The sequence below is a fragment of the Oenanthe melanoleuca genome, chromosome 5, assembly GCF_029582105.1.
Source record: "Oenanthe melanoleuca isolate GR-GAL-2019-014 chromosome 5, OMel1.0, whole genome shotgun sequence".
In the NCBI taxonomy this organism is placed as follows: domain Eukaryota; kingdom Metazoa; phylum Chordata; class Aves; order Passeriformes; family Muscicapidae; genus Oenanthe; species Oenanthe melanoleuca.
Genome location: NC_079339.1, coordinates 9,188,962 through 9,216,784, shown reverse-complemented (window position 1 = coordinate 9,216,784; position 27,823 = coordinate 9,188,962). Strand labels below are relative to the sequence as shown.

The following is a 27,823-nucleotide window of genomic DNA, read 5'->3' as shown; positions in this document are numbered from 1 at the left end:
AATTTTGCTCTTCTCTTGGGGTGTTGAGGAAAATGGGGAGGAGAAGGGAAACAGCAGTAAAAGATACAGGAAAAAGGAAAAAGAAGAATTCTGGAGGAAGTTCAGGTGGGGTGGTTTAGTGGCAAAGCAAGGGGTTTCACTTTGAGTGCTCTGTTTTATACTTGTGAGAGCTGATGAAACAGCCTCCAATCCTAAGACATTCTAGTACTGATTAGTGAACTTATTAACAGAGTGAAATCACCAGAAAATTTCAATTATTTACCATGTTCACAGCTGATACCTAAGCATACACCTACAACGACTTGCAGGAAATATGTTTCATAGTAACTTGGGGGGAGGGCAGGATTTTTGCTGGGAAAGAGTGTCCTGAGAGCTGCAGCGCTGGTGGACAGCGAGGTATGAACAGAGAGCTGTGTCCCACAGGCGGTGGACACGGTGGGGGAGATCCTGCTCTCCCTGAGCTACCTGCCCACAGCCGAGCGGCTCACCGTGGTGGTGGTCAAAGCCAAGAACCTCGTGTGGAGCAATGGGAAGGTGACTGCAGGTGAGGTGAGGGGGCTCCGTGGTGAGGTTTGTCCTGATTTATCCCGTTTGCTACACGGGAGTGGATCCCTGTGAGGACAAAAGGGTCCCCTCACTTTCTCCACATGGTTGGGGACACGTGTGACTGATGCCTTGACTGATCCCTCTCCTGCCCTCCGAGCAGATCCCTTTGTCAAGGTGTACCTGCTGCAGGACGGGAGGAAGATCAGCAAGAAGAAGACGGCAGTGAAGAGGGGAGACACCAACCCCGTGTTCAACGAGGCCATGATCTTCTCCGTGCCGGCCATCGTGCTCCAGGTCTGGGGGAGCTGGGAGTGGGGAGCACATCCCAGTGCTCCTCAAGCTCCCCAAAACCCACCAGTGGGGAGCTCCTGGGGATGTGGGTGTGTGGGTCTGGTTTGGGGTGGATGTGTGGGGGCTGTTGTGGGGTACATGGAAGTGTGGGAGCTGTTTGGAGAGGTGTGGAAATGGCTGCTGGAGGGGGGATGTGTGTGAGGACTCTTGGGGAGGATATGGATGCATGGTTTGGTATGTGGACAGGGGCAAAATGGATTTAGGGGATGTGGGGGAAAGAGGGGGATGTGTAAGAGGGTGGGTTTGTTTGGGGGCTTTCAAGAACAGGGGGTGGGTTTGAAGGGGGTGTGGGGTAGGGCAGGTCGGGTGGCGATGCAGGGATGTGTTGTCACCCCCACGGAGAGGCGAGTCTGGGGGTGTGTGTGGTGACAGCCCCGCGCCCCCAGGAGCTGTCCCTGCGCGTGACGGTGGCCGAGGGCGGCGAGGACGGGCGCGGGGACAACACGGGCCACGTGCTGATCGGGCCGGCGGCCAGCGGCATGGGCACCACGCACTGGAACCAGATGCTGGCCACGCTGCGCAAGCCCGTCTCCATGTGGCACCCGCTCCGCAGGAATTAGGCCGGAGCCCGCGGACTCGGTGGCACCGCAGGGCCGAGCTGCCGGCGCTGAGGGGCCCAAAGCACCCGGAGCACGGACAGAGCGGCTCCGCGGGCACAGCCCGGTCACCCCTGCACACCTGGGCCAGGAGCCCAAAATGGACCAAAAGCAGGAGGAACCTCCCCAAACCGCGGCTCCCAACGGCCTCGGAACCTGTGGAATCCTCAAACGTGGACTCGGAGCGAGAGAGAGTGGGGATTCCTTTGGAAGGTGGTTTTTGGGTGGGAATTGTGAGGGGGTGATCCTGAGAGGATCTTTTGTAGTGACTTTGGTGCTCTGTGCCAGGGTTGGAATGTTTCCAGGGAGAATGGAAGAAGGGAGCAATAACAGCAGAAAATCAATTGTTACATACGGCTCCTCCTCCCATCTGTTCCCCCACACAGTAAATCCCTGCCTCTCTCCACCGGCTGCACAGGCAGGGATTGGTTTCCAATCACTTGGTTTCCAGCCTCTTGGGTTTGAGGTCAGATCCATGCTGGGAATCATTCCCTAAAGGTCCAGTAGGATCAGGGGCAGCTTTTCCCATCCCAGCCACTTTTCCAACCCAACCTCAGGACAGCATTACAAATTCCTGCTCCTTCACACAACTCTCACTACTGGGGGCTGCTTTTTCCAGCCCCTAATCCTGGACTTGGGCTATGACTTACCCTAGAACTCATTTTATCCAAGATCTGGGCAGAGAGAGAAACATCTTGGCCTTGTGATCCAGGGCAGGTGGGAAAAGTCCCAAATTTTGTAATTTTTAAGCCCAACTCCTGTTTCAGAAGGAAGGGAGAGGAAAAGCTTGTGTGGATCCTATCTGCTGGTGGGGCTCTGGCCCAAGCCAGGTTTGGGATTTTTGGGGAGCTAATTCCCACTCTGGTTTGTGGACGGTGATGGAGCCCCTCATGGCACAGGCTGGAAAGCAGAGGATGCACTGGGGCCACATCCCTCCTTGCCTGGGCCTTGGCTTTTCCCTGCCAGAAGGATGTTGGTGGGAAGCCAGGCTGGGAAATCTGGGGGTGTCCAGGGCCCTGTGCTAGGAAACTGGCACCATGGGATCAGCACAGGCTGGGATGTGGCTGCTGGGATGATCTGAGCAGGGAAAGAAGTGTGAATGAGCTATTTATGTTTTTCCCTGATTAAAAAGTAACTCCAAGGTGAGTTATTCCCCTGAGCTGGTGGCACTTTTCCCTTCCCATCTGTCCATCCTGACCTTCCCTTTGGGCCATGGCTGTGATGTCCCTGTTCCATCACCCCCCTCTGCTCCAGCTCCTCCCACCCCTCTCCACTCATTGATGCCCAGATCCCCTTCCCCACACTTCCTCCTCCCCACTTCTCCCTCCTGGAGCCTCCCTGTCCTCCTGCCAGGGGAGCCTGTGCCATCCCTCCATGGATGATGCACAGCACCAAGGCACGAGACAAGTGGCTTGAAGAATGAGGTTTTCTGAAGGATGAGGAAGGTTTTGTGGGAAGCTGTTCACAGCCAGTTCTCACTCACAGACCACGAGGTTTGGGGGAAAATTTGCTTATTAACTATCCCAGCCAAGTGTTTGGGAATAGATGCACACAGAAATCCTTGGATGTCCAGCAGCTCCTGCAGAGCTTTACTTGGGATGAGGTGAGTGACTTCCACAGGCACTGGAATCTGTGATGTTTAGCCCCAAAATGATGGGGAAGGTGTGGGTTTGGCATTTTTGTATTGCTCCTCTCCAGCCATTCCTATTTGGAGGCACCTCTGCACCTTCTCCTTCATCCTGGCGATAAAAAAATGCTGCTGGAACTATTTTGGGGGTAGGATGGATGAACCCTGTGTGAAGGATTGGGAAAAGGTCCAGGACACAAGGCTCCCTCCCACCTGAAAAACTCACGTGGCTGTACCTGCTCTCACTATGGGCTTTCCCAGTGGGAATCAGCCTCCAAGGAGCTCTGTGGGAAGGGCAGGACAGCTCTGGGAAGTGTCAGGGAATGGACAGGCAGCAGTGAGGAGGGAGGGACCTCCCAGTGAAATGGTTCCATGTGCTGGAGCAGCTCCTCATGGTGCCAGCACTGTTTAGGCTCGAGGCCTCCCCTTCCCCACCTCTATTCCCATTCCCCAGGCACACCTAGAGCAGGGCTGAGCCCCCTCCTGAGCTCTGGCCCAGGGAAGGAGGGGATGGCTGCAGTGTGGACAGGCTGGAGGACTGCTGGGCTGGGATACATCCATTTCCTCAGTCATCCTCACTGGAGAACAGGGAGTGCCTCCCACGTTTCTGCTCCCAGACATCCATCATTTGCTGCTGCAGGGACCGATGTGACAGTGACAATGACAGCTTTGGGTGTTTAATGCCCTTTTCACCAGCGTGCTCTGAGTGCATCCATCACCCTGTCCACAGGGACAGCCAGGACAATACAGCAGCTCTCCCTCAGCTCTACAGCTTGGGAAGGCTCCCAGCTCCAGATTCTCCCCACAAAATGGAGCCTCCTGTTCCACCCAGGCCCAGCACTGCAGCTTTCCCCTGGGAGGGGGACTGAGCAGCAACTTTGAGGTTAAAAAATCAGGATTCAGGTCCCTCATTTCTCCTTGTCTTTCTTTTTGCCCTTCCTCTGGCTCGTCAGCTCGCTGAGCTTCTGGTCCAGGCGCCGCTGGAGGTGGGCGCGCTTGGCGGGATCCAGGGATTTGTCCTTGGAGCCACTCCCGGGGTACAGGAGCCCTTCCCGGCTGATCCGCTGCCGTGCCTGGGCCTTGGCCTTCTCCCCACAGCCGTGCACCTGGCAGAGAGCAAACACCAGCAACTGGGGCAGGCATCACCCATGGGGGAACCAGGGGCTTGCACTCCCTGAGCCTGGCATTCCTTTTTTGCCTGCTTGGCATCTCTCCAAAATAATCTTCCATCATTTACAGCCACTATTATCAATATATTGTGTTATTATATTGAATTCTATACTTATTTTTTATCATTTCAATTCATTATTTTATTATTTATCATTGTTTACTATTTACTGTATTTATTTTAATTTTGTTTCATTTTATATTTAGACTTTATATTTTATAGATTTATTCTTATTGTTTAAAATTAGTAATTAGTACTTATTATTCTGTATTTTATTGAACCATCATTTATAGCTCCGCTCACACAGAATGAAATATAAAGATCCAGGTCCTGAGCTCTGAACAGCAGGTAAATCATCCTTTGGAACAGTTCAAGAGGCTCCTTCCACCTCCTTTCCAGTGAGCTGGGAAAGGTGCTTGGGGGAATAGGAGTCCTTTTTTAGCCATGAATCTGCTGCTTTAATGAGCCAAGTCCAACACTGGAATTATTTCTCACAGGTGAAATCCTAAAATCTGATCCCTTTCCTTGGCCCATGCCAAAGTCATTTATTTATGTTTCCATGGAATGGGGTCCCAGCTGTTCCCTCAGAGCTGTTACTGCCCTTCCTGGGGCTGACATGAATTTGAATCCCTGCAATTGTTGGAGCCTCGTTACAATTCAGCAGGGAGAGGCCATTCTGCAGGGAATAAATCTCCATCCCCCTGGATGGTGAGTGACCATAAATACAACTATTCCTTGCCATGGAAACAGATAGCTCTTGACAGAGGGAAAAGCTTGCCAAGGATTTATAGGGCTGCTGAGCTCTGGGGAACTACACAGGGCACGGAAGCTGCGGGATGAGGAACAAGGACACAGGGAATTCTGAAATGCTTGCCAGGCAGCACTGCACCATGCCTGACCTGTCCCCAGGATGCAGAGACAATCTGCAAAGGGCTGGGATCATCCTCAGAATACAGAGGGAACGTGCAAAGAGCTGGGAATTGAGGCCAGGCTTGCTTGAGCCTGAAACCCATGCTTCTCCATTTCTGCTCCCTGCCTCACTTTATCCACACGGCCTCAGAGTGAAAGTGCCAGAAAATGGAAAAGAAGGGCACAAAATGAGAGGAAAACAGAAAAGCCCCCAGGAAGAGCTGAGCAGAGCCCAGGTGCCAGCACCTGCCAGCCCTGGGTACCTGAGCTCAGTACAGGCTCTGACAGGGAGGGCTCTGCTCAAACTCCCTGCAAGGAAACCCTGCCCAGGGGAGCTCCACAGGGAAAATTCCAGGCTAAGCCCATCCTGCCCCTCCTTACCTCAGGGATGTGGTGGCTGAGGCAGAAGAGGCGCTGGCAGTGGTGGCAGAGCTGGCCCAGGGTGGTGACAGAGGCCTTGCAGCGGGGGAAGCCGCATGTCCTGTCAGCTTTGATGGCAGCAGAGATCAGAGCGTCAAAATCCTCTCCAGCCACGCTCTCGATCACAGGTTTTCCTGGGAAAAGTGAGCACACACCTGGATTGGGGCCTGGGAACAAACCCACCCTCCTGCAGCCACAGGGCAGCCTCTGCCTTTACATCCTTCAGTGTGGAGCAGGGACTCCCCTCAGCTCCTCTCCCTACTCTTGGGAGCCTCCCATGCAATTCCTGAGACCCCTGGGAAAGGATCCCCCAGTGTTTTTCCTTTGACTTAAAGAATGTGCCTACAGGTATCCAAACCCCTCTACCTGGATGCTGCAGCCACTTCCCACATCTCTGCAGCTTTCCAAGAGGCACATGCTCCATGCCCAAACCCCAAAGTCTGGAGCAACCCTACCGGGATTAAGATCCAATCAAGGATGCGCATTAATTGTGCTGGTTAGAAAAACCTTGACCCACCTTTGGCTTCGCTCTTGTCCTTTTTCCTGCTGCCACGGCCAGGCTCCTGCACCTTCCTCGCCACCTCCTCCCGCCTGGCTTTCTCCCTCTGGACTCTCTCCAGGTGCAGGGATTTCAGGTCCACTTTCCCCGAGCCCTGGCTGCTTTCCCCTGGCTCTGCAGGGCCAGGGGTGTTCCCACCAGGATGCTGGGGCTCAGGGGGCAGTGGGGGCTCGGGAAGGGGCTCAGGGGGCAGCTCCAAGCTCGGGGGCTCCTTGGGGAGTCTCTTGCAGACACTGATGTACCTGTCCCGGCCCTCCCCGGAGCTCAGGTGCTGCAGCCCATACTCCTCCGCCAGCACGTGAACCAGCATCCGCTCGTGGGAATTCAGGGATGCCGGGAAATCCAGCTGCGCCTCGCTGCTCGCCAGGAATGCCACCAGCATGGCCCTGAACCTGTCCCCACGCTCCTTTGAGCCTGAGCCATCTCTCCCAGCTCCGGCAGCGCTCGGGGAGCTCCGTGTTCCCGGTTTCTGGCTCCCTGCTCCCGGTTTCTGGCTCCCTGCTCCAGCTGCCGTCGCTTTGAGCTTCCCCACTGGAGCCGGCTGTGCTTTGGGAGGTTTGGGGCCCTGCTGGCGCTGGGCCCTGCCCTCCCCGGGGTAGTTTTGGGGCACGAGGTCATCCAGGTACTCGAAGGCGGAGCGCACGAGGCCGTGCTGGCCCAGGTGGTCCAGGAGGCGCCGCAGGAAGGGGCGGCTGCCCACGGTGTGGCTGTCACACACCACGGCCACCTGGCGCCGCGCCCGCGTCACCGCCACGTTGATGCGCCGCTCCTCGGCCAGGAAGCCCACCTCACCTGGAAACACAGGAGGGAAGGGATGCCTCAGGAGACAGGGCTGCCTCCCAGCAGGGGTTTGGGCCAAGTGAGCCAAGGATTTCTTGGCTGGAGAGTGAGAGTTGGTGTTTATGGGACTCCGGTCCCTGCTCATATCTGTTCCTCTCCCTACCTGTGTTCCACAGGCTCCACACTGAATTCCTGGTGTTGGGAAGATGGTGCAATTACTATGTCGAGACTGCATCACCACCAGTCCTTTATTAGAAAACTTCCTGCCTTCTTTCAGTGTATTTCTTTCTGACAACTCTGACTCCTTTTCTTACAGGCAGCACCACACAGCTCTGACTCCTTCTCTCCTCTCTGCATGACTGGCTAACCCCAACCTGCCCCTTTCCTGGCTGCCTTACCCTGCCTGTCCCTCACACAGCATCTTCTTACCTTATCTGTCCCTTGCACAACTGCATGTCCCTACCCTCCTCACAGCACAGCCAGCAGGCTCCATCCCAAACTGCAGCAGACTCTCAAGCTCTAACTCAAACTGCAACTAGCAGCCAGCTATACCACTCTTATAACACCCAAACTCATTGGGCAGGCACAGATCTCTCCACTCTCAGTAATCAGTACAGCTGTAATTCTCCAGGAGACACTGCCTTCTGGACTATCATGCACTATACCCTTTCAACCCATCTTCCCACAGGAAGAGGATGGAAGGCACATGGAAAGGGGAAATGTCTCCCTGCCTGGCCCATGACACAAGCTCAGCTTGGAGCTGGGAGCAAACACAAGCTGGAGCAGCGTGGGAAAGGCTCACCTTGTGACAGAGGAGAGACTGCAGGTAAAGAACTCCCCCCTGAGTCCTACAGAGCTCCCTCCTGCTCCCAAATTCTTGAGGGTCTGTAGGAGCAGCCATTTGGGAACTCGGGGAGGTTTTGCTGTGCTCACAGACAGCAGTGAGAGCCGGCAGTGCTGGGATGACTCAGGCAGGATCAGCCAGCGAGAGCGGAGCGTGGGTGGCTGCCAAGCTCCCAGCTCCAGGGAACAGTGAGGAGGCCAGTGGGGAAGAGATTAATGCCTCTGCCAGAGCAGTGCCCAGCCTGGCTCTGCCTCATCTGTGCTGCCTTTGAGGGACAGTGAGGGGCACCCCCTCTCCCTGCTCTGCAGCTCAGAGAACAATTCCCAGTTTCTCTGATCAGGTTTAACCCAGCTGCAGGGGCAAATCCAACTTCTTTGAAGCCTGGAATGGTTTGGGTTGGGAAGGACCTTAAGGCCCATCCATTTCCACCCCCTGCCAGGGACACCTTCCATTATCCCAGGTTGCTCCAAGCCCCATCCAACCTGGCCTTGGACACTCTGAGGGGTGGAGCAGCCACAGCTTCTCTGGCCATCCTGTGCCACAGCATCCTCATCGGGAAGAATTTCCTCTTAAAAGGATGTTTCCAGCTGGATCAGGAATGGCTGCAGAAGGACAGGTCAAGGAGAAGCCTCTAGGAAAACAATTCCTGTCCCACATCTGAGCTTTGCCCTCTCCCTGTGCAGGAGAAGGGGCTGTGGGACACTCATCCTCCCAGGCCCAGCAGCCCAGGGGTGAGTCACTCCTGGATCAGGACTATTCTTAGTGCTGTCCCCGCCTCCATTCTCCCTACAAGGCTGCTTTTCCTCCTCTAGGTTTGGAAAAAGAGGCACCTCCTCCTTCCACGCGTATTTTCCCCCTTTTTTTTCCCCTTTCAGCACTCAGCATTTCACCTCCAGCAGCACAGGAAGGGCTGCAGGGCTGTGGGTTTGGAAAGGGCATTGATCCCAGCATGGAACACAGGTGAACACAGTGATCCTGCTCAGCCAGCTCCACGAAACCCTTCAGCTCCTGCACAGGAGCCCTGTGCCCCCAGGGCAGCAGCTCTTTTCCAGCTATTAACTTTCACTGCAGCTGCTGATAGCCAAGAACTTGATTTTCCGCTCTAGATTTTGCTCCCAAAAGCAGCATTTTTCATGCATGGCTTGGGATGCCAGCTCCTGCTCACTTTCTGCAGGGAACTGACCCAAAATGGGCTCAAAACTTAAGAAATTACCCCCCAGCGCCCCTAAATGTGGGGATGTGACATTCTTAGGGCCCTGTTTAAATCTCTTCTGAGGCCTCAAGGGCCAGGAAACCATTAAACTGAGCAGTCCTGGACCTGCTGTACCACACAAGCCTCCTCTGCAGCCCTGACTGCACATATATTCATTAATTAAACAAAAATAGGCAGAAAAGGGAGGGTTTGCCAGTAAATCCATCCAGAACCAAGTGTTAGAGCACTGCAATTAAACCAGAGCACTTGGCTACACTGCTTCCTCCCCATTCCCTGGGGAGCAATGCTCCAGCAGCGAGGTCTTACCTTTCTTGTTGGATCTGACAAAGGACAGGATTACTGCTTCCTTCTCCCTTCCTTGGAAACCATCCACTGATTTAATTTCTAGCTCAGGGTGGCTGTGGCAAAGGTGCTGTCGGAGCATGTCCACCTGAGAAACAGAGCAAGGGGAGATTTAAAGGAAATACATGGGTGAAAAGGATTAAAATGGCAGGGTCTGGGGGGAAAATCCCACCCTCCCAAACCCACAAGGATGAGCACTGGCATCTCCTGAGGCTGCAGGTGGAACACCTCACTAACAGCTCTTCTCTCTGTGGCCTCAAGCTGCTCAAAGGTGCAAGAGCTGATCCCAAATGCTGGTTAAATTTGGCTCTGCAGGTCTCTGGGATCTTGTGGTGCTCTGTGTGCACAGAGAGATGGGGGATGCCAGGAGAGGGACAGCTCACCTGGAGGTTGTAGGGGGCCACCACAGCAATGTCCTTGGCCTTCACACCAGCATCCACCAAGGCCTGGACGTGCATCCCCACCAGCTGGACCTCCCCTGGGACAGGAACAGAGTGTGACAGGGGATAGAGGCCAGAGGAATGTGCCCACCTCCCCCAAAACAGCAGGAAAGGCTGTCATGAACTGCTTATCCAAGATGGTGCCTGGTTCACAGGGATCTAAGACGAAAAATTAAATCCTGTATGAATTATTTCATGGTTTATTGGCTGGGCTTCTGCTTTGCAGCAAAACACAGCAATAAACATCAAGACACTGCAGTGAGCTGTGCCAAAAGGCTGCCTCCCAAATTTGGGGAGATGTGCTTCTAATCCCCTGCTCCAAATCCATGAGTTCTCTCAGATCAGGCTCTTTGGCTGGCTGTGAGGGAACAAGAGCCTGTTGTGTTCAACACATGGAATGGTGCATGGAAAAATGAGACACTCAATGATGGTGGGGGTCAAACAGAAGGTAAAAGGTATTTAAACTGGTAAAAACTGCCCTTGTATTTTCCAGCCTGACTTTGCACTCAAGCTCTGTGATGAAACCTGTTCTTTCAGGTGAAAAGCAGCAGAACTCAGTATCCTAGGAAAATCCACAGAGAAGAGCCAGACAGGATTTCATGGAAGGAGCAGAGGACTGAGAGGTAGTTCTGAGCCTTATCCATAGCCTTCCCAAAACAGGCCTGTGCTCTGCCTGCTGCTATTTGCCCTTCCTTGGTGTAAAGCACCTGCCACAGGGATTCTCCACCCTGCCCCAGCCCTCAGGATGGAGAAATGTCCCTGCAAGGGGACACATCAGCCAGAGAGGCCACCCACAAGTTGGACACTGTCACCAGAGCTCCAACACAGCTCAGAGTCCCTGGAGGTTGAAGATTTATGGAGGGAATGAGAATGATCCCTCAGCTAAGCAAGGCTCTCTGGGACCCCACCTTCCCCAGAGGAGACATCTGTGGGGTGTGGCCAAGCCTGTGCTGGGCTGAGCACCTCAGTCCATCCATTCTGGCCAATGGTACCTGGATTGCCCTTGGACTGTTCATCCTCCACTTCCAGCTCAAACAGGCCACAGCCAGCAGTGTCTATGAGCAACAAGGGGGTGCTGGTCTCTTCTGTGGAGGAGACGCCTGGCAGGTCCCTGCACAAGGTATTCGGGAAATACAACACTGATATTACAGCAACAGCCACACAAGCTGTGGCTGCCCCATCCCTGGAAGAGCCAGGCTGGATGGGATATGGAGCAGCCTGCTCTAGGGGAAGGTGTTCTCTCCCCTGGCATGGCACTGGGTGGGCTTCCAACCTTCCAACCCAAACCATCCCAGGATGCCATAGCAAAGGAGGACACAGAAGACAACTCTGCATCACTTCTAGATACAGAGCAAAAAGGACAAACCACCCCAGTAATGTCTCCTCGCTGAAACCACAGCTGAAAGAAAAACACCGCCCCAGCCACAGGAGGAGCGGAAAACTCCGCAGGGAAGGGACAAACCGGGACAAAAACGCCATTTCAGCGGAGAGCAGGTGCCCCACCTGAGCAGGTGCTGTGCCACGGAGGGGTGAGCGCGGAGCCGGCCGCCGTAGAGCTCCGAGGACGCCCAGGCCATGATGTGCTGGTGCATGCGGTACTGCAGCGTCAGCATGCGCACCGCCCGCTCCCCGCAGCGCTCCGCCAGCCGCTCCATCAGGCTCAGCGACAGCCCCGCCGCCGCCGCCCTGCGCGGGAAAACGTCACTGGGAGCGCTGGAGCAACGGGAGTGCGCTGGGGTAATCTAGGGGCATGGGAGATGTTATGCCAAAACAGCAGAAATGAAAAAAAATGTATGGAACTTCTAATGTTATATTTAAGATGAGCTGAGTGTTTAGGTAAATCCACAGAGATAGGGGGAAAGGATACAGAATTTATAATGACATGATTAAAGTAAGTTAAGTGTTGTGGGGAGTCTGTAGAGATGGGGGGAAGTGTGTTAGAGGAGCAGAAAGATATGTATGATTATTTAGAATCTTTATTGAGGTGAAATGATTTTAGTGCTCCAGATAAAAAGTTAAGAGAACTGTTGATATATGTTAAAAAGAATTTTCCAAATGTAGATCCCGATTGTGTTTTAAGTGAAACTTTCTGGGATCGAGTTAGTCTGAAACTTTTTGATGGTGTTTGTTTGGGAGATAGAAAAGCTCCTTTGTTATTACCATCTTGGAGACTGATCAGAGAATCTTTAAGTGAGTCAGTTACGAATTTTGAAAAGACAGAGACTTTTTCACTGTCTTCTCAACTGGTGTCACAATACATTGTTAATCACCATCATTTTTTGCAAGCACAAATTCAGAGAGACCCCTAACTCACTGACTCCAACATGAGTCCATCCCCCACCGTGGGGTGGGACTCAGCCAGCCCTTCCCAACACACGCAGTGCTCTGGGAGCACCTGCACACAGAGCTCAGCACCTTTGTGTGGCTCCCCTGGGGTGGCACTGTCACCCCTGCTCCACCTGGGTGCCCTCAGGGACAGACTGGTGCCATGAGGTCAGAGAAGCTTGGACACAGATCCTGCCCCTGTAAGTCAAGCAATGCCAACATGCCCTTTATCTGACACTCACCACCCCTGGGGGTGTTCCAGGAACAACTGGATGTGGAGCTCAGTGCTCTGATCTGGTTGACAAGGTGAGGATTGGTGGACTTGGTGGTCTTGGAGGGCATTCTCAATCCCAGTGATTCCGTGATCCACCAGTGTAAGGCTACACTGGTGTTACTGCAAGCTCAGCCACAGCATCAGCATCACCCAGTGCATTAGGATCAGAGCTCCACTGCAAATTTTGGAATGCCTGGTGCTCACACAGCCAACCCTTGCTGGTTTCATCAAGACCCCTGCTGCTCCAACATTTCCATCCTCCCCTGGCCGCTTATCCTGGACTAACGCACGGATGCACTCGTTGCTTTTTCACCCATTCACATCCAGCAGCACCCCTTGTTCACATATGTGGCACAAATGAATCACATTCCTACTGAATTCAGCCTTTCAGGAGCCCATTTGCTTTCTCCTGGCCTCACAGGGGGGTTGTTGGGAGTCACCGTCTAGGAAGAAGGATGGAAGTCGTTGCACTTGGATTTTGTCAGCATACAGAGATTTTTCATACTGAGGCTGACACTGAGAGGTGCTGGAGGCTGCCAAACACAATGAAGCAGTATCAAGATGATGGAATGATGACAGGCAACAGCTCAGGAAAATGCTTTCCATCAATCTTTGGGGCACAGCACGCATCCAATCCCTGTTGGGGGGAATTACAGCACTCCATGGCCCCACAGTGAGCGGATTCTTGTGGCACCAGCCAGCCCTGCCACACTCACCACAGGCACTTGGGAAATGTGACAAGAGACTGCCAAGTCATTCAACCTGCAGAAGGGACAATTAAGGACAAATCTTTCCAAGAAGCCAAGCCCCATTAGCTCTTCTCCTCGCTGAATCATAGGATGCAGCACGCAGGCAAAAAAAAAAGAGGGGAATAATCTCTGGATGGACAGGGCTGCAGGATGTGGGAGGCAGCAGTTTGCCAGAGGTGGGCTGGGGTAGATGGGATGAGGGGACATAATTGTAAAGCATTCCCCAGCCCTACATCTTGCTATCAGGAATTAACTTGATTCTCCTGGCTCTGCTCTGCCCAAGGAGCTTGCATCTCCTGGACAGGAAGGAAATATGGCACTCAGGTGCAAGCACATGCGTGAAACAGCCATTAAACCTCACAGCAAGCCTCAGGAATGATGCTCTTCCCTACCCTTCCAGCAGCATTCCCACAGCAGGGATCCACAGGAGGTTATGTGTTGAATTAATAATGAGGAATTAATCTGCCTGGGAATATTTCACCTGTTAATATTTTTCTGTTATTTTACCACTCAATTAATTCCTACGGTGGTTGATTTCTCTGCCAACGAAATCTCGAGTGCCCTGAGCAGATGTTTTTTTATCTATTGATTGCTTTAGAGAAATAAAATTGGGATAAGAGGTTGGGCAGACAGAACCATGCATGGGATGCTTGGGAATATCTACTTTAAACTACCTAAAGTACAACAGGGAAAGGCAGAATTCCCAAACCCAGCCCACAGCGAGCAGGATTTGTAGCTAACATGGTTTCACCTTGTTTTGCCTGCAGGAAATGCTGTGCTGAGCCAGCCTGCCCTGTATGTGTCCAGAATGATCAGTACTAGGAGAAAAGCAGAAATTGTTTTCCATGGAAGGCTGGAGCTGTGTCCTCAGTCATGGCATACTTTTTTTAATTCATCCCTGAGACAGGAGATACTGGTGTGACTGATCCCTGCAGTACATACTGAACTTGGCTGGCAAAGCCTGGAGAAGGTGATCACTGTGTTTTCCTGCCTCATGAACTCCACATTAATGGAGTTAACTCATGGATGTGCACCAGGACTTTCCAGCTGTGGAGGCTACCAGAGAAACCCAAGGCTTGGCACTTCAGTGTCAAAGTGAAAGGAAGTCCATTCAGACCTGCCATGGGAATCAGGATGTGGATTTGGGATGGTGTAGACATCCAGACTGATCATTGGCAAACAAGATGGCAAAATATCCCTGTGGGTTGAGAGCAAGAGGTTTGGTAAGCATCTGAGGGGAGTAAAACCAAATTAATACATCAGAGCCCTGATGTGGAGACAAATTCATTGGGAAAAGGATGGAATGAGGGCTCCAACAAATGTTCCTGTCAGACCGCAGGAAGTGCCCTGGCATGGAGATGCCCACAGGAAAAAGGACAAAATGGAGCAGGAGGACCTCAAAGATGGAAGCTGTTGCCTGTAAGCCTTGGCTGGAGCTGCAGATGGGGAATCATACTGGAATTTGCCAGCACAGTCTGGAAGGTGTGTGTGGGGATGCCCTCTGCATCCTGGGACAGCTCCAGGTGTGTCAGAAAGCAGGGGAGAGGAGCACCTTCAGACCCTCCATCAAACATTCCCTAGGTCTCATGAGGTCACTGCTGATAGGAACAGGTAAATGCTGATTCCATGGAGGAAAAAGCAGGTAATAGCAAAGTGGATAGAATCCCACAGCATTCCTGCTGGACAGAAACTTCCTGCCTGAGCAGGGCCGACTTCCCCTGCTGTAGTAACAGCCGAGCCTCCTGCCAGCCTGGATCCATCCTGGATAACTTCAGACCCTTCCCCGTGGCCCCAAAAATAGGAGCCCACCCACTCCAGGCCCGCTGTCATCAATGGAGAAGGGGAAGGTGGGCGGAAGGGTTGGAGTCCTCCGCATGAATCATCCCTGGAAATAGCTCCTTGCTTCCCTGAACCACAGAGGAGGTGGCAGGTGATTTGGGGCCTTGGTGGGAGCTCTGGAAATACCCAGGGAAGGAGGTGGAAGGGATCTGTCTCTGCGCCACTTCCTGGGCCTACAGGGAATGTGGAAAGCAAACCAAAGCTCTCCAGCCTCCCATTGATTTGCATCACAGTTGTTCAGGCTGGAAAAGATCTTAAAGATCATGGAGCTGATGGAGAGAAAAGCACAACTCCTTAAGCAGGAGCAGGAGGAGATCCAGGAGCTCTGCAGGACACAAGGAGCTTTTCTGCTGCCAGCTCCAGCCAAGGCTCCTGGCAGCAGCCACCGTGACAGAGCAGAAAAAAACAGCTGCTCTAATGCTTCTGGAAGTGAAGAAAAGCTGCTTTTGTCCCAAAAGAGGAAGCCAAAAGTGACACCAGCTGGAGCACCAGCCCCGTTCCAGAATAACAGAGATGGGATTTTTCCTGTGTTTTGCCCTTAATCTGACAGTCTGGGAAAAAAACAGGCTGAGGCTGCTGAGGTGGACCCAGCAGGATGGACACTATAGAGCATTATGGAGCTATCCTGCAGTTTTTCTGGAGGAGAAGAACTTTATGGACCACTTACAGAAAATAAAACCCCTGAAATTAGAAGAACCAAATGGCCAATTTCTCCTTGCTACCAACAAGATACTACTTCAAAAAGTGCCTTGCTTGGAAAATCCAGGCATGGAGAGCCAGGCTGCAAATTCACAGGGAATAAACAGCAGGAAACCAAAAGTGGAGGGCTCTGGACAGGCTTTTGGAGCTTACCAGCCTGGACACCTCCAGGCAGTTGAGCATGTGTTTATCACCTGCCAAGATCTGCAGAACAGAAAGCTTTTGGGCATCAGAAAGAGGTAAAATGAGAGGATGCTGCAGCCCCTGAATGTTGTTCTCACTATCTCTTGGCCATGTGCTCGGAGCTGCTGCCTGCCTTGGATTTTTCATTTCCTGTGTTCAAAACTCAAGTGAGATGGCAGATATGTGTCTTGTTCATTATTTTCTGGAAGCAGGGGAGGATGTTTATGAAGTCAGCCCTATTTCTCTGCTCCTGTGGTTCAATTATTTCAGATCTGGACCTGCCTAAACCAGATAAACACGAGCACATTTATGTTTTAAAGATTCCTCAGTACTCTTTGCAGCATCCCCATGGAAGCACAGGCAATTTGCACTATCCACAGATCTTTTCCACAAACTAACGGTTCTTATTATCCACGTTGTAGGGACTGGGATGTTTTATAATCCCTGAGGTGTGTGATAATGTAGCATCTCACTGGACCAATTCACATATTAATACATTAAATAAATAAATGTGGAAACCACAGAAGCAGAATTAAAGGAAAGACTTGGATTAGCCTGAGGATGAGCCCAAATGCATCCCCCAGAGCCTGCAGGCAGCACAGATCCCCACCACGAAATGTCTCCAGTCATGAGGATTCAGAAGCCACACAAAGAACAGGAGGATCCAGGATTTTTACCTCTGGGATATGATGGTGGGGGGCAACTGCTTGTGATCCCCAGCCAGAATGCACTTGGGAGCCTTGAGCAGAGGGATCCAGCAGCTGGCTTCCAGAGCCTGGGCACACTCATCAATCACCACCAGGTCAAAGTGGGTTTCAGGCAGCAGCTTCAGGGGGCCATCCGAGGAAGCACCTGGGGGAAGGAGAAGGTTCCCAAGTGAGCAGGGAAACAAGGAAGAGCTAGAAACCTGCTCTGGAAACAAACCTCACAAGCTGTAATAGTGACTGAGGCAAGTGAAATAATGTTTCTTTGCAGAGATTTCAGCAATTCAGCCCTGCCAAATATGTATCCATTGATATGTGTAAATCAGGATTGTTTTTGCCAGTTCCTCTTTGTCCTTTTTTCCCTGGCATCTGGGCCCAAAAGCTTCCAAGTATCTTTGGGAACAGCAGCGAAGCCCAGATGCCAGAGAGAACAATATGCTCCAGTTCTTCATCTGGAGGAGATCAAGGAACACCCACCTTCCTGCTGCCCCTCAGTGCCAACAAAACTCTTCATCCCCAATTTAGAGGGTGAGGGACTGAGTGGGGATCCACCTGTCTGGAACCTGAGGGACACCCTGAGGGGGGGAGATGGGCTGAGACCCCATCTCAGCTCCTCTTCATATGTCCCTGCTCCTCCTTGTGGCACTGGGAAGAGGGAAAGGAGACTGCAACCATGAGAAGTCCATTTGTAACATTTGTCTCCTTTACAGACATCCTGCTCTATCCCAGACCTACGGATACTGATCCAGGCATTGATCAGAAATCTGAATTCCAGGAGCCCTGCAGTTCACAAAGGATGCAAAAGGAGGAAGGCAGGGTGAAGAAGCCAGTCTCCCAGCCCAGAGGATTTTTATTTGCAGAAATGTTTTCTTCCAAAGCTCCCAGACCTCTCAGAGCTGTGCTACTGCAGCTCTGAGAGTGGGAATTTGGCTTTGCCACTGTAAATCCTGCTGCCTCTGCAGCTCTGCATCACTTCAGACATTCCAGTTTGCCACCAAAGACACTGTTTTCCTTCCAAAACTGTTTTCCAGAGTGTATGAATCTGCTTTGGTGAGTTGTACAGTTATAACTTAACTTTTGCCACTTGCACAGACCCCCAGCTGGCTGGGAAGCTCTAGTTCCAGGGAGAATCACAGCTGATCAACAAGAGTACCAGTTTTACTAGAAGGAAATCTCTCCCTTTCTTTCAGACAAGTACAAAGGAGAGGCCAACTCCCAGGGACTAAGACACGGAAGGATTTATCTTTCTGCTAACCTTCATTCCAGTAACTTGCTTTTTTATGACCTAAAATTATTGATGTTTCCTTTCAACAAATGACCCTTGAGCAACCAGATCTGAAGATTGTAAGTGGACCCTGGAGTATGAAAAACCTGAGCCAGTAAAGCCCTTCCACACATGCCAAACCTTCCCACTTGGAGCTGCAGATGCCCGATGGACATCTGGAACTGCTCCCTAAAATCCTGTGTTACATCATTTGGGTGAGTGCAGAAGCAGCCATATGCAGCCTGGGAGCAGGCTCTGGAAACACGTGCTGGATTCCATCAATCCTGGAAAGGGTCCAAGCAGGGAAGCAATCCCATGTGATTTATGCAATTGAGAGCAGATTGCACACCTCCAGCAGCACTTGTTTACTCACTGCACTCCCAGCTCCTACTCACAGCTAACAGGGGCCCTTCCAGATCCACATTCTGTGCTCAACAACCTCCTGTGCAGAGTGGAAGCTGGGAGAATCCCACTGGGGAGGGGTTTGGGAGACTTTGCTGAGCTCCTGGGAGCTCAGTGCAAGTGTCCCAGCTATCCCAGCAGGATGCTGCCTTGCACATGGTTTACCTGGCAAAGGGAGGGAAAAGCAGGAGGATCTCACACCTGTGTTGGTGGCAAGGACAACGCTGGCCTGGCTGAGGGCTGCAGCCATGGCAGCCTCTTCTCTCTCCTTCAGCTCCTTCCTCAGGGTCTTAATCTCACCCAGAAAATGGCTTCGCTCTCCCTTGTCTTGGGCCTTTTTTGTTTTTGCCTAGAAAATAGAAAAATTGGGATAGAGCCAACTGCCGCTACTCAGTTCTGGCCATGTCTACGACAAGACAAAGCATGGAGCAGGGAGAAATGTTTAGGAAGAGGGGTTTTGTTCCTCTTCTGGGGGAGGGACTGGGATTTCCTATCTTGTTCTGAGGAAGCAGAGCCTTTCTGGAAGCAGGAGGGCTCCCCAAGCTCCAGTAGTAGCTCTGCCACTGAAACTGGCCTCTCTGAGCTGCTGGAAAGGATCCAGAGCAGCACCCAGACAGGCCCAGGGTTTTTTTTAGCAGGTATTAAATGTATCTAGCACCCCAACCCACCAGCACTGCCAGAGCAGCAGCCATGGGACACAGCTCAGCTACGGCTCACTGAGCAATCCCAGATGGAAATTGGGATTATTTCCCTGGAGGTAAGGCTGATGACTTGGGAAGGATGAAAAGGCTTCAGACAGAAGCTCTTACATGCAGCCAAAACAGTGAGATCTGCTGGTCCTTAGAGTCATGCCATGGATGGATGGATTTTCCAGGGTCTAACATGGATCAGCTCAGTCCCCTGTTTTGGTTGAACTCATGGGTATTTAAATCTGTGAAACCTCCATGTGTCTGTCAGGTGTGGTCAAAATGGGCTCAAGAATTCCAGGGGTGGGATCACAGGCCCTGAGGATATGGTCAGTCTGGATGTCACCCATTCCTCCTTAGGAATTGGGAATATCAGCTCTGATCATCCCCACCTGCCTCACATGGGCTCTCTCATCCACTCACTGGTCTGGGAGTCTGCTTAAGGCCAGCTCATGGGTCCTGGATTCCCTGCCTCATCCTCCTGGACTGCTCCCTGATCCAGCATCCCTGGAGCTGGACTGGCCCTGGACCTGTGCTCCATTTCTTTCTGAGGTACTGTGAAACCTTGCAGGGGCTCCAGCCTCCAGAAGCTGAGGTCCTGGGAATCTCGAGGTGGGGGAAGGAGGCACAAAGGGGTAGGAAATGCCTCAAGAGGGCACAGGTTTTCATTTCTGTTACTGCTTCTTCTGTGGGCTGGGGTGAAGGGAAAGAGAGAGAGGAGTCAAAACATGCAGCTGCAAAGGGAGAAATTGTTCCAGGGAAAAGTAGGGAATGTGGCACTGGAGAAACAGAGGCAGGAGGAAGAAAAGATGGGTCAGGACCTTGGAGATGAGCTCTCCACAGCCAAGGACAGCTTCTGTGACAGACTCCTCCCCAGGGGATGAAAGGGAAAATTAATCACCAGTGAGAAAGATGGAAAATAAATTAAGAAGTAAAAAAATGGCTTTTGGACAGTGCTGCTGCCAGAAAAGGGAAGAAAAAGAACCTAATTAGCATCAAATCCTCACCCCAAGTACCAGAGCTATATTGCAAGAGCATGTTAGGAAAATAAGGGTGAGAAAGAAGAAATTATGGATGCATTTTTGAATGTGCTCTGCTTTCTACTTGAGGTGGCTGAGTGGGAGGGAGTATCAGGACGGGCAGACAGCTTGTTAGGAAGTGAATTAATGATGGAAATGTCTCTCTGGTAAAGAGGAGGGCAGACAGGTGATGTGAGGGGCAGCAGCAGAGACTGGAATTTTCTCACTTCCATGAGGGATTCAGGCAGGAGGAGTTCTGCCCTCCAGCACACGAAGATCAGAGAATCCCAAAATGGTTTGGGTTAGAAGGGACCTTATGGATCATCTCATTCCTACGCCTGCCCTGGGCAGGGACACCTTCCACTATCCCAGGTTGCTCCAAGCCCTGTCCAACCTGGCCTTGGACACTTCCAGGGATGGGACAGCCACAGCTTCTCTGAGACGTCCATTCCAGGGCCTTCCCACCCTCCCAGGGAAGAACCTCTCCCTAACATCTGCCCTTCCAATGGGATTGCCCCAGGCCGCACGGGACGCACCCAGGCGTGGTCGATGTCCCTCCTGATGTCAGCCACGATGTGGGCGTTGTCCCCGCGGGCCAGCACGGCGTCCAGGCAGTGCTGCTGGATGGGCGGGAGCAGGCGGGCGGGGTGTCCCAGCCGCAGCAGCCGCGCCCTGCAGCCGGCCAGCCGCTCCACCAGGTTATCCACGGCCACGTTGGACGGGGCACAGCACAGCACCTGCCAGGGGACAAACACCAGCGCCTCTGAGGGCACCAGAGGCTGGAGCAGAGCCAGCCAAGCAGGAAGAAGCAGAGAGAGGGGGAGAGCAGCGTGCTTCTGCTGGGAATAAACCACTGGCATCACCACAGGTAATTCCCTCCTTGCTTTGCAGCACCTCTGTAGGGTCCCCAGTGAACCCCAAACCTGAGCTCTGTCTGCACCTCACTGCAGCTGGTGGGGAAGCCCCTGGTCCCTGCAAGCCAAGCCAGGCTCTGGATTAGCACAGATCCAACGGGGGCTGCTCCAGCTGCCACAAAGCCCAGGAGTGTGCAAAATAATCACAGAAACCTGGAATGGACCAGGTTAAAGACCCTTCACCCCCATGCAGTAACTCCCTGCCATGGGCAGGGACATCCTCACTGCCCCAGGTTCTCTAAGCCTCATCCAACCTGGCCTTGGACACTTCCAGGGATGGCGCAGTGACAGCTGCCCTGGGCACCTGTGCCAAGGCCCCACCACCCTCACAGGGCAGGATTTCTTCCCAATACCTCCCCTAAATTTCACTTCTTTCCATTTGAAACCATTTCCCCTTGTGGTATCACCCCAGTTCCTGATGAAGAATTCCTGCAAAGATTCCCTGTAGGCCCCTCCCATGACTGGAAGGCTGTTCTGAGGTCTCCACACAAGGAGAGGTGGTCACTGGTGGCCAGCTGAGGTGGTCCCTGTCACCACAGCCCTGTCACCAAGCCTCACCTTCAGGCCCTGCTGCACAGCTTGCAGGATGATCTCCACCAGGGTCGTGGTTTTCCCTGTGCCAGGAGGTCCGTGGATGATGGCCAGCTCCCTCTGAGCCAGGGAGAAGGACACAGCTTCCCTCTGAGACTCATCCAGGGAGGCATTGAAGAACTCCAGAGGCTCTGGGGAGACAGCAGGATAGTCAGTGGCATCTCAGCCCCGACTGGGAAGAGGCTGAGAAGCACAAATCCAGAAATACATGGAGCTCTCTGCAGCCAGCCCAAATCCATTTGATAATGAGCAGAACCTTGGGAAGAAAACACTGAGGGGGCTGGAAGACCCCAGAAGGTAAAAATAAGCTTTTTGTGCTTCCAAAACAAACGGGCTCCCTCTCCATCCTGCATCCATGCTTCCCCAACCCCTGATACCCGGCCTTCAGCCAGTCAGTGGTGGAATTCCCAGAATTTAAGAGGCATTTAGCTGCTCCAGCATCAAACAGGTAGGTTTTCCTGGCTCTGGAGGGAACTCTGGGTTTGTTTTACAAGCAAACCAGCATCTTTAATGAAATCTTCAATGAAAACTGGGGAGGAAGTAGCAGATGTGGAAAAGAAATCCCTGCCAGTGAACAAACCCAATGCAGCACTAGTGAATAAGCAGAAAAACCTAGAGAGTCTGTGAGCAGAACAGAGCAGCCCTGTGGTGGTCAGCCAAGACTGGGAATGAAGGCAGGAAAAGGTACAAAGAGCAATTTAAATGATAAAACTAAAATTAGTTTCTGCTTTAAGGGAGGGAAAAAAGAGAAAAGAATATGCAAATTGCATTAGAAGAGAATTGGTGTCACTGCAGAGACTGAATTCTCAAAAGCTGCTTTTTAACCGCTCAGATTTATCTCATTTAGGCCCAAATTTATTCTCATCCCCCCTCTAATCCTAATGTTAATCTCCTTGTTCATTATGGGAGTTAATTACAGCAGGGATGATGACTCATTACACCGAGGTTTCCCGAAAATAACGTTCCCACAAAAGCTTATATAAGACATGTCTCTGGGCATCCTTCCCTGCTGGGCATCATGTGCTTCATCCTTCTCTTTGCATGATTAAAAACATGGAAGTTTCTGCTGGTTTTAGGCAGGTGCACCTGTGTGTGGCCTGTGGCTTTTGAAGCAGCACCTCTAAATGAGGTTAAACAAAAGATACTCACTGAGAAGGTGATGATGAAGAGAGAAATGGGGCTAAAGGTGCTTTTTGCAGTCACTCTGCCTCTTGGTTTATTTATGCAAATTTTGGCTGAGTGTGTTAATGACTAAGAAAGACCAGGAAGCATCCCATGGGCTGGGGAAAAAGCAAGAATAGCCTCAAACCTGAGAGGCTTTTCCCACAGTGAGGAACAGCAGGGATGTGGGAGTCATTGATGCTTCCTTGCTCAAGGATGAGCTCAGGAATTTCTCCAGGCCTGTGCCCACCCTCATCCCTCCTAACCACATGCTGCCAGGAGCTGTTGTGTGGGAATGCTGGGAATGTGCCTCTCCTGAGCTTGACACACTGGTGGGGAGAAGGGAAGAGCCTCTTATGCCATGCTATGGTCCTCCAAACTCTTCTCCCTGCAGCTGCTGGAGAAGAAATCTCTGGAGAAATCCCTGGAATGTGTCTTGCTGGTGGCCAGGTAATTGTGTCCTGATGCACAACTGCATTTGTTAGTGCTGAAAACCAAATCACCTTGTCCATCCAGGTTGGGACCCCAACATTTCCAGGAACTGAGATGCTTTTCTGCACAGTTCCAGCAGCTCTGGTGAGGCAGTGGGTTGGGGGGTGATATCCAAGTCCCCAAGAAAGGGGTCTTTGCACCAAAAATGGATGGGAATGGCCCTTCCTGGGAGGAAGAGCCCAGGTTTTCCAGAGCTGGAAGCCCTTCCCAAGGCATATTCCTCCCCAAGAGGAGGAATATTCCTCCCCCCACCAGCAGCTCCTCCCTGGTACAACCTCACTGCAGCCAACGCTGCTGGACAAAATCCAGGTGGATTCAGCCTGGATCAGAACTTTCCCTGTTCTCCAGAGGAAAAATCTGGCAGCTGAGTTGTCTGGACTGCTTAGTCTTCCCCAAGAATTTCAGAGGCCTCTCCATGGTCCCTGTGATGACAAGAGATGTCACATGGCAAAGGGATGAGGAGCATCTCAGGTTTTTTTGCAAGTGACTTGTGCCAAAAAGCCAAGAAAGTCTTGCTGGAAATCCCTGGTGCTTCCCCAGTGTTCTGCTGACAGATTGGCTTTTTCTGAGGACATTCCTGCCTTTTCACCAGGATTTTTAATTGCTTTTTAATGTTTACAACTATGGGCAGAGCTGGACACAAGCCAGGCCTTTTGGAGCCAGGAACAAAAATGAGCATTCCTGACTTTCTCCAGCCCAGGGACACAGGAGAGAGCTGGCAGCTGTCAGTGACCTGCACAGGTAAAGCAGAACCTGCTTTCCAGAGGGAAAAGGGACATATCCCTCTTGGATGGCCAGGAGGAGCACAGCAAGCAGAGCAATGCTGGCCTCTGCTGGCAAGCAAAGCCTCTCCACTCCCCCCCCATTGCCAAAACATAGGGGTGCAGGGATCCCACATGGATGCTGGGAGCAGGGGAGGATTGTTTGGAGGAGATTCCAGGTGTGGAAGCTCCAGCAGGGCTACAGTGCAGATCAAAGTGGAAGGGAGACAAAGAGGGCCTTTTTCATGGGTGAGCACCTGGATTCTGCTTCCCAGGGAGTCTGATAAGGGCAAAATTCCTGCTCAGGTCAGACTTTGCCCGTTTTGGAAAAATTGTTCTCCCCCCTGGAACCTTCCTGGAGGTAGCAAGGTGAGGTGTGGCAGTGCTTTGTGCCAGTCCCAATCTTTGCTGCAGATCCCACCTACCCACTGGAGATCCTTTTCTCTCCTTTTGACTATTCCTTAGGTTATTCTTCCCCCACAGCCTGTCCCATGGTTTTGTGTTATGCCAAGGGTATTTACTGCTACATATTTAAGTGTTTTCAAAGGACTTGGGCTTTGATGTGCAGTGTTGGGCTGCTGCTGTCTGGTAATTAATTACTGAAATGCACAGCGGTATCAGAACCCACCTACAAGATTCCCTGATTGAAAAATTAAGATTCTCATCTTGTCCCCCACACTTGAAAAAAAAATCAGATTCAGGCTTCTGCTGCTGCATATTTCACCTGCTGGAGTGGATTCTGCCTTCTCTCCCACCTGTGGCTCCCTGGCTTCTGACAGAAGCGAGCTTGTCTTGCATCCTGGAACAGTGTTGACACAGATGTGTGTCTAGACAGCCAATTTCAGGAGCTGTCCAGAGCTTATTGACCCAGCCTGCTGCTGATGGGTTTGTTTGAAACCAGGTAATGCATGGGATGAGACAGATCCCCAAAGAAACCAGGCTAATGGGTGCTTTGTCATGGAAGGAGAGGCTGTGACACGGAAAAGCTGCCCGTGTGCTGTGAGGTTTGTCTGGCAGAGCCCTTCAGCTCAGGGCAGGCTTATTCCAAGTTCTTATTCCTTAATTCCTGGCTGGTGCAACACCTCTCTGGCTGGGGAGGAAGCAGCTCTGAAGGGAGAAGGTAACTGCACAGCCTTTGAGTTCATATTGCATCTCCTCTGTCTAACATGGCTCAGTCTATCCATCAATATTCCCAGTGCTGATGAGATGGAAAATTCTCTGCTCAGCCTGGCACAGCTGAGTGATATGGTAAAAAGGAGTTTTCCTTCATTAGAGGCAGTTCTGCTACCTCAGGGGTAAAAGCACTGTTGAGGAAAGCTGGTTGATTAAAATTTAATTCCTTTATTTAATATTAAAACCTTGAGTGCACCAAGGTTCCCAGGCAGCCAAAGGGCTAAAAGGTTTGACTCAGACTGGGATTGGTGCTTAGAGAAATGGGGATGGGACTCATTAACACACATATTTTGTCCCTGGCACATCCTATTGGAAGTCAAGCCTGGCTAGAGGGGATGGGAGAGAGGCAAACCATAGTGGTCAGCAAATTCAGGAATCCAAGGAAGGCAAACAATGCAGGGAGCTGTGGAGGGGAGGAAGAGGGGCAGAACCTTGGCAGGGATGGATGGCACGAGTTGGGGAGAGCAGTCCTGAGCTCTGTACATGGCTTAGACAGAGCTCACCCTGCTGGGCAGCCCAGCCCACCCTCAGCCCTCATTCCCTGATTTTTCCATCCTTCCCTTCTGCTAAGGGATAATATCCATTAGCAGCTGTTGATATCTGATCAGAGGCTTTGCTCTCCCCATGGCTTCTCCGAAAGGTAAAGCTGTGTAATTTCACCTTTTTTTCCCAAAGAAGCACAATAGAGTGGATATTACTTATATCCAAGTTTTTGTCAAGGATCTTTCCATGAGGCAAGCGTGCCCAGTATAAACCAGTATGAACACAACGCTCCCAGTTGCAGTACCACTGATGACTCGCATTGAACACTGGGTTTTTTCTGGAGCAAAGTGGCTGCACATGTGGATAGAAACAGGGATCAGAGCTATTTGTGTTCTCCTGGGCAATTCCCAAGGATGCCCATCAAGCCTGATAAAAAAGGATCCTTACTTGTTTCAGGGAACGCCCTGGGAGCAGAGGCAAAGAAGAGGACGTCGATCAGGTCAGAGGCTGGGCCACCACGGTACTGCTTGAGTGCAGTTAAAGCTCTGCCAAAGAAGGGAATATCCAGGTTACAGGCACAGCAGGAATTCTTTGGAGACTCCCAAGTGCCCAGAGACAGGCTGTGAGAAAGGACTGAACTACTCCAGAGCTGAACAATGCTACCCCACAAGACTAATCCCAAACAATTCCTGCATCTCCCAACCCTTGTGCTGGTCAGGCTTCCATTTCCCATTGTCCCTGTTTGATACAGCCAAATGTGCTTTTTCAGGAGGTTTATCCAGCAAGGAGCTGCTCACTCCTCCTGCCAGGATGGAAAAGGCTCTACACAGAACCCAGAGCATTCCAGAGGTGATGCAGTGGGACCAAAACACAGCTGGGAGAGGGAAGAGCAGGGTAAACTGAGGTCGTTGTGAGGCTCTAGAAAAATCCAAACTGGGAAGGGTCTGGGAAGAGCTTTTCCAGACTAGACTTGGCACTCCTCACCCCACTGGGCAGGGTGAGGCCTCACCTTTTGAGCCTGTTGTAGGTGACGTCGTTGGCCAGCTTGAGCAGGCGGAAGGAGCGCTCGTGGTCCAGGGCCAGCTCCCCCTCCCGGGGCTCCTCCAGGGCCACCGTCACTGCCCTGGGGGTGACACGTGTCACCACGCCCGTGCACAGCGGGTCCCCCTGCCCAGCCGACTCATAGAGCCCCACGATGTCCCCTGCAATGGTTTGAAGGGAGAGGGTGAGGCCGGGGCAAATGCGTCACCATCCAGGGAAATGTCACCATCCTGGATCCCTGGAAGTGTCCAAGGCCAGGCTGGTTTGGAGCAACCTGGGCTAGTGGAAGGTGTCCCTGCCATGGCAGAGGCGGGACTAGATAAGCTTTAAGGTCCTTTTAAACCCAAACCATTCTAGGACTGTATGATCTTTGGAAAGACAGGAGTGTCACTGACCAGGCCCAAAGCTGTTGGAGGGCAGCTCGGTGTCCGAATCCCACTTCCTGGGCTGGAATGTCACGAGGAGACGCCCATAGAGGCCGGTTCTCTGGCTGCTGACCTGGAGCTTGAGCAAGCAGACGCCTCTCCGCTGCAATTCCTTCAGGGAGACGCTCTCCTGCCATGCCCTGGGAAGCACACACGGGTGGGAGCACATGGGGTGAGCACAGCTCCAGGGGACAGATAAGGAATGACCTTATCCTGGCTCCTGGCACCGCCATCCTCACGGCTGGGAAGTGTCTGTACCCCCAAAATCTAAGATTCAGTCCTACGGGGGCGAGTCCAGCAGGATCCCCCTTGGATCCTGGTGTTCCTATTGGGGTGGGCAGCTCAGAACAGTCGGATTCCAGCAACATTCCCACCTAGGAAACCCCAGCAGGGTTTCCATAGGTGCCAGCGGGTCCCACGGGAGGATCTCCCAGGGTTTCCATAGGTGACAGCAGGTCCCAGGGAAGGATCTCCCAGGGTTTCCATAGGTGCCAGGGGGTCCCAGGGAAGGTCTCCCAGGGTTTCCACAGGTGACAGCGGGTCCCAGGGGATGTTTCCCATGGGTGACAGCGTGTCCCACATGAGGGTCTCTGTGTGCTCCCCACGGCCCACAGCGCCCCCGTGCCCCCTCAGCCGCTCGTCTCCCCGGCTGTGGCTGCCCCGTAGCCCCCTGGCGGGGCCGGTGCCTGTCCCGTGAGTGCCGCACCTGCTCTGTGCCAGCTCGGCCTCCCGCTCGTCCCTCAGCAGCCCCAGGTGCCGCTCCGCCGCCTCGGCCGCCATGGCCCCCGCGCAGGCCCCGCCCCCTCCCCTCACGCGCCCCGCAGGCCCCGCCCCCTCCCCTCA

At 52.5% G+C, this 27,823-nt stretch overlaps 2 protein-coding genes across 3 annotated transcripts in view; one reads left to right on the top strand and one right to left on the bottom strand.

Annotated features, from left to right (window-relative positions):
• Positions 1-1,842, top strand: part of SYT12 (synaptotagmin 12) — a 9,716-nt gene extending 7,874 nt beyond the window's left edge. Inside the window, exons 6-8 of the mRNA XM_056492445.1 lie at positions 424-544; positions 707-840; positions 1,284-1,842. Of these exons, the coding sequence (XP_056348420.1) occupies positions 424-544; positions 707-840; positions 1,284-1,457 (429 nt within the window). The 3' untranslated portion in view covers positions 1,458-1,842. The remainder of the gene's footprint in view (positions 1-423; positions 545-706; positions 841-1,283) is intronic.
• IGHMBP2 (immunoglobulin mu DNA binding protein 2) lies at positions 1,520-27,785 on the bottom strand. Of its 2 annotated transcripts, none has more exons than XM_056492435.1 (15): positions 27,687-27,785; positions 26,951-27,120; positions 26,524-26,716; positions 25,962-26,059; positions 21,412-21,575; positions 20,476-20,676; positions 18,436-18,583; positions 16,542-16,716; positions 11,299-11,481; positions 10,788-10,906; positions 9,739-9,833; positions 9,320-9,443; positions 6,135-6,968; positions 5,579-5,751; positions 1,520-4,226 (listed from the first exon to the last, which is right to left on the bottom strand). In XM_056492435.1, exons 1-15 carry the CDS (start codon positions 27,758-27,760, stop codon positions 4,029-4,031), a joined length of 2,949 nt encoding a protein of 982 aa, XP_056348410.1. In that variant the 5' UTR covers positions 27,761-27,785; the 3' UTR covers positions 1,520-4,028. The 2 variants fall into 2 exon arrangements, with proteins under 2 accessions (XP_056348410.1, XP_056348411.1); XM_056492436.1 differs by lacking the exon at positions 1,520-4,226 and adding an exon at positions 4,371-4,691 and having other exon boundaries at positions 27,687-27,766.
• Between the last annotated feature and the right edge of the window lie 38 nt (positions 27,786-27,823).

Bases quoted from the DNA above. Each gene is read 5' to 3' on its own strand.
- IGHMBP2 (XM_056492435.1), bottom strand. From the start codon at position 27,760: ATGGCGGCCGAGGCGGCGGAGCGGCACCTGGGGCTGCTGAGGGACGAG. The intron at 27,121-27,686 runs GTGCGGCACTCA...TGTGCTTCCCAG, and splicing joins GCCGAGCTGGCACAGAGCAG to GGCATGGCAGGAGAGCGTCT. The intron at 5,752-6,134 runs GTGGGTCAAGGT...CACTTTTCCCAG, and splicing joins GGACAAGAGCGAAGCCAAAG to GAAAACCTGTGATCGAGAGC.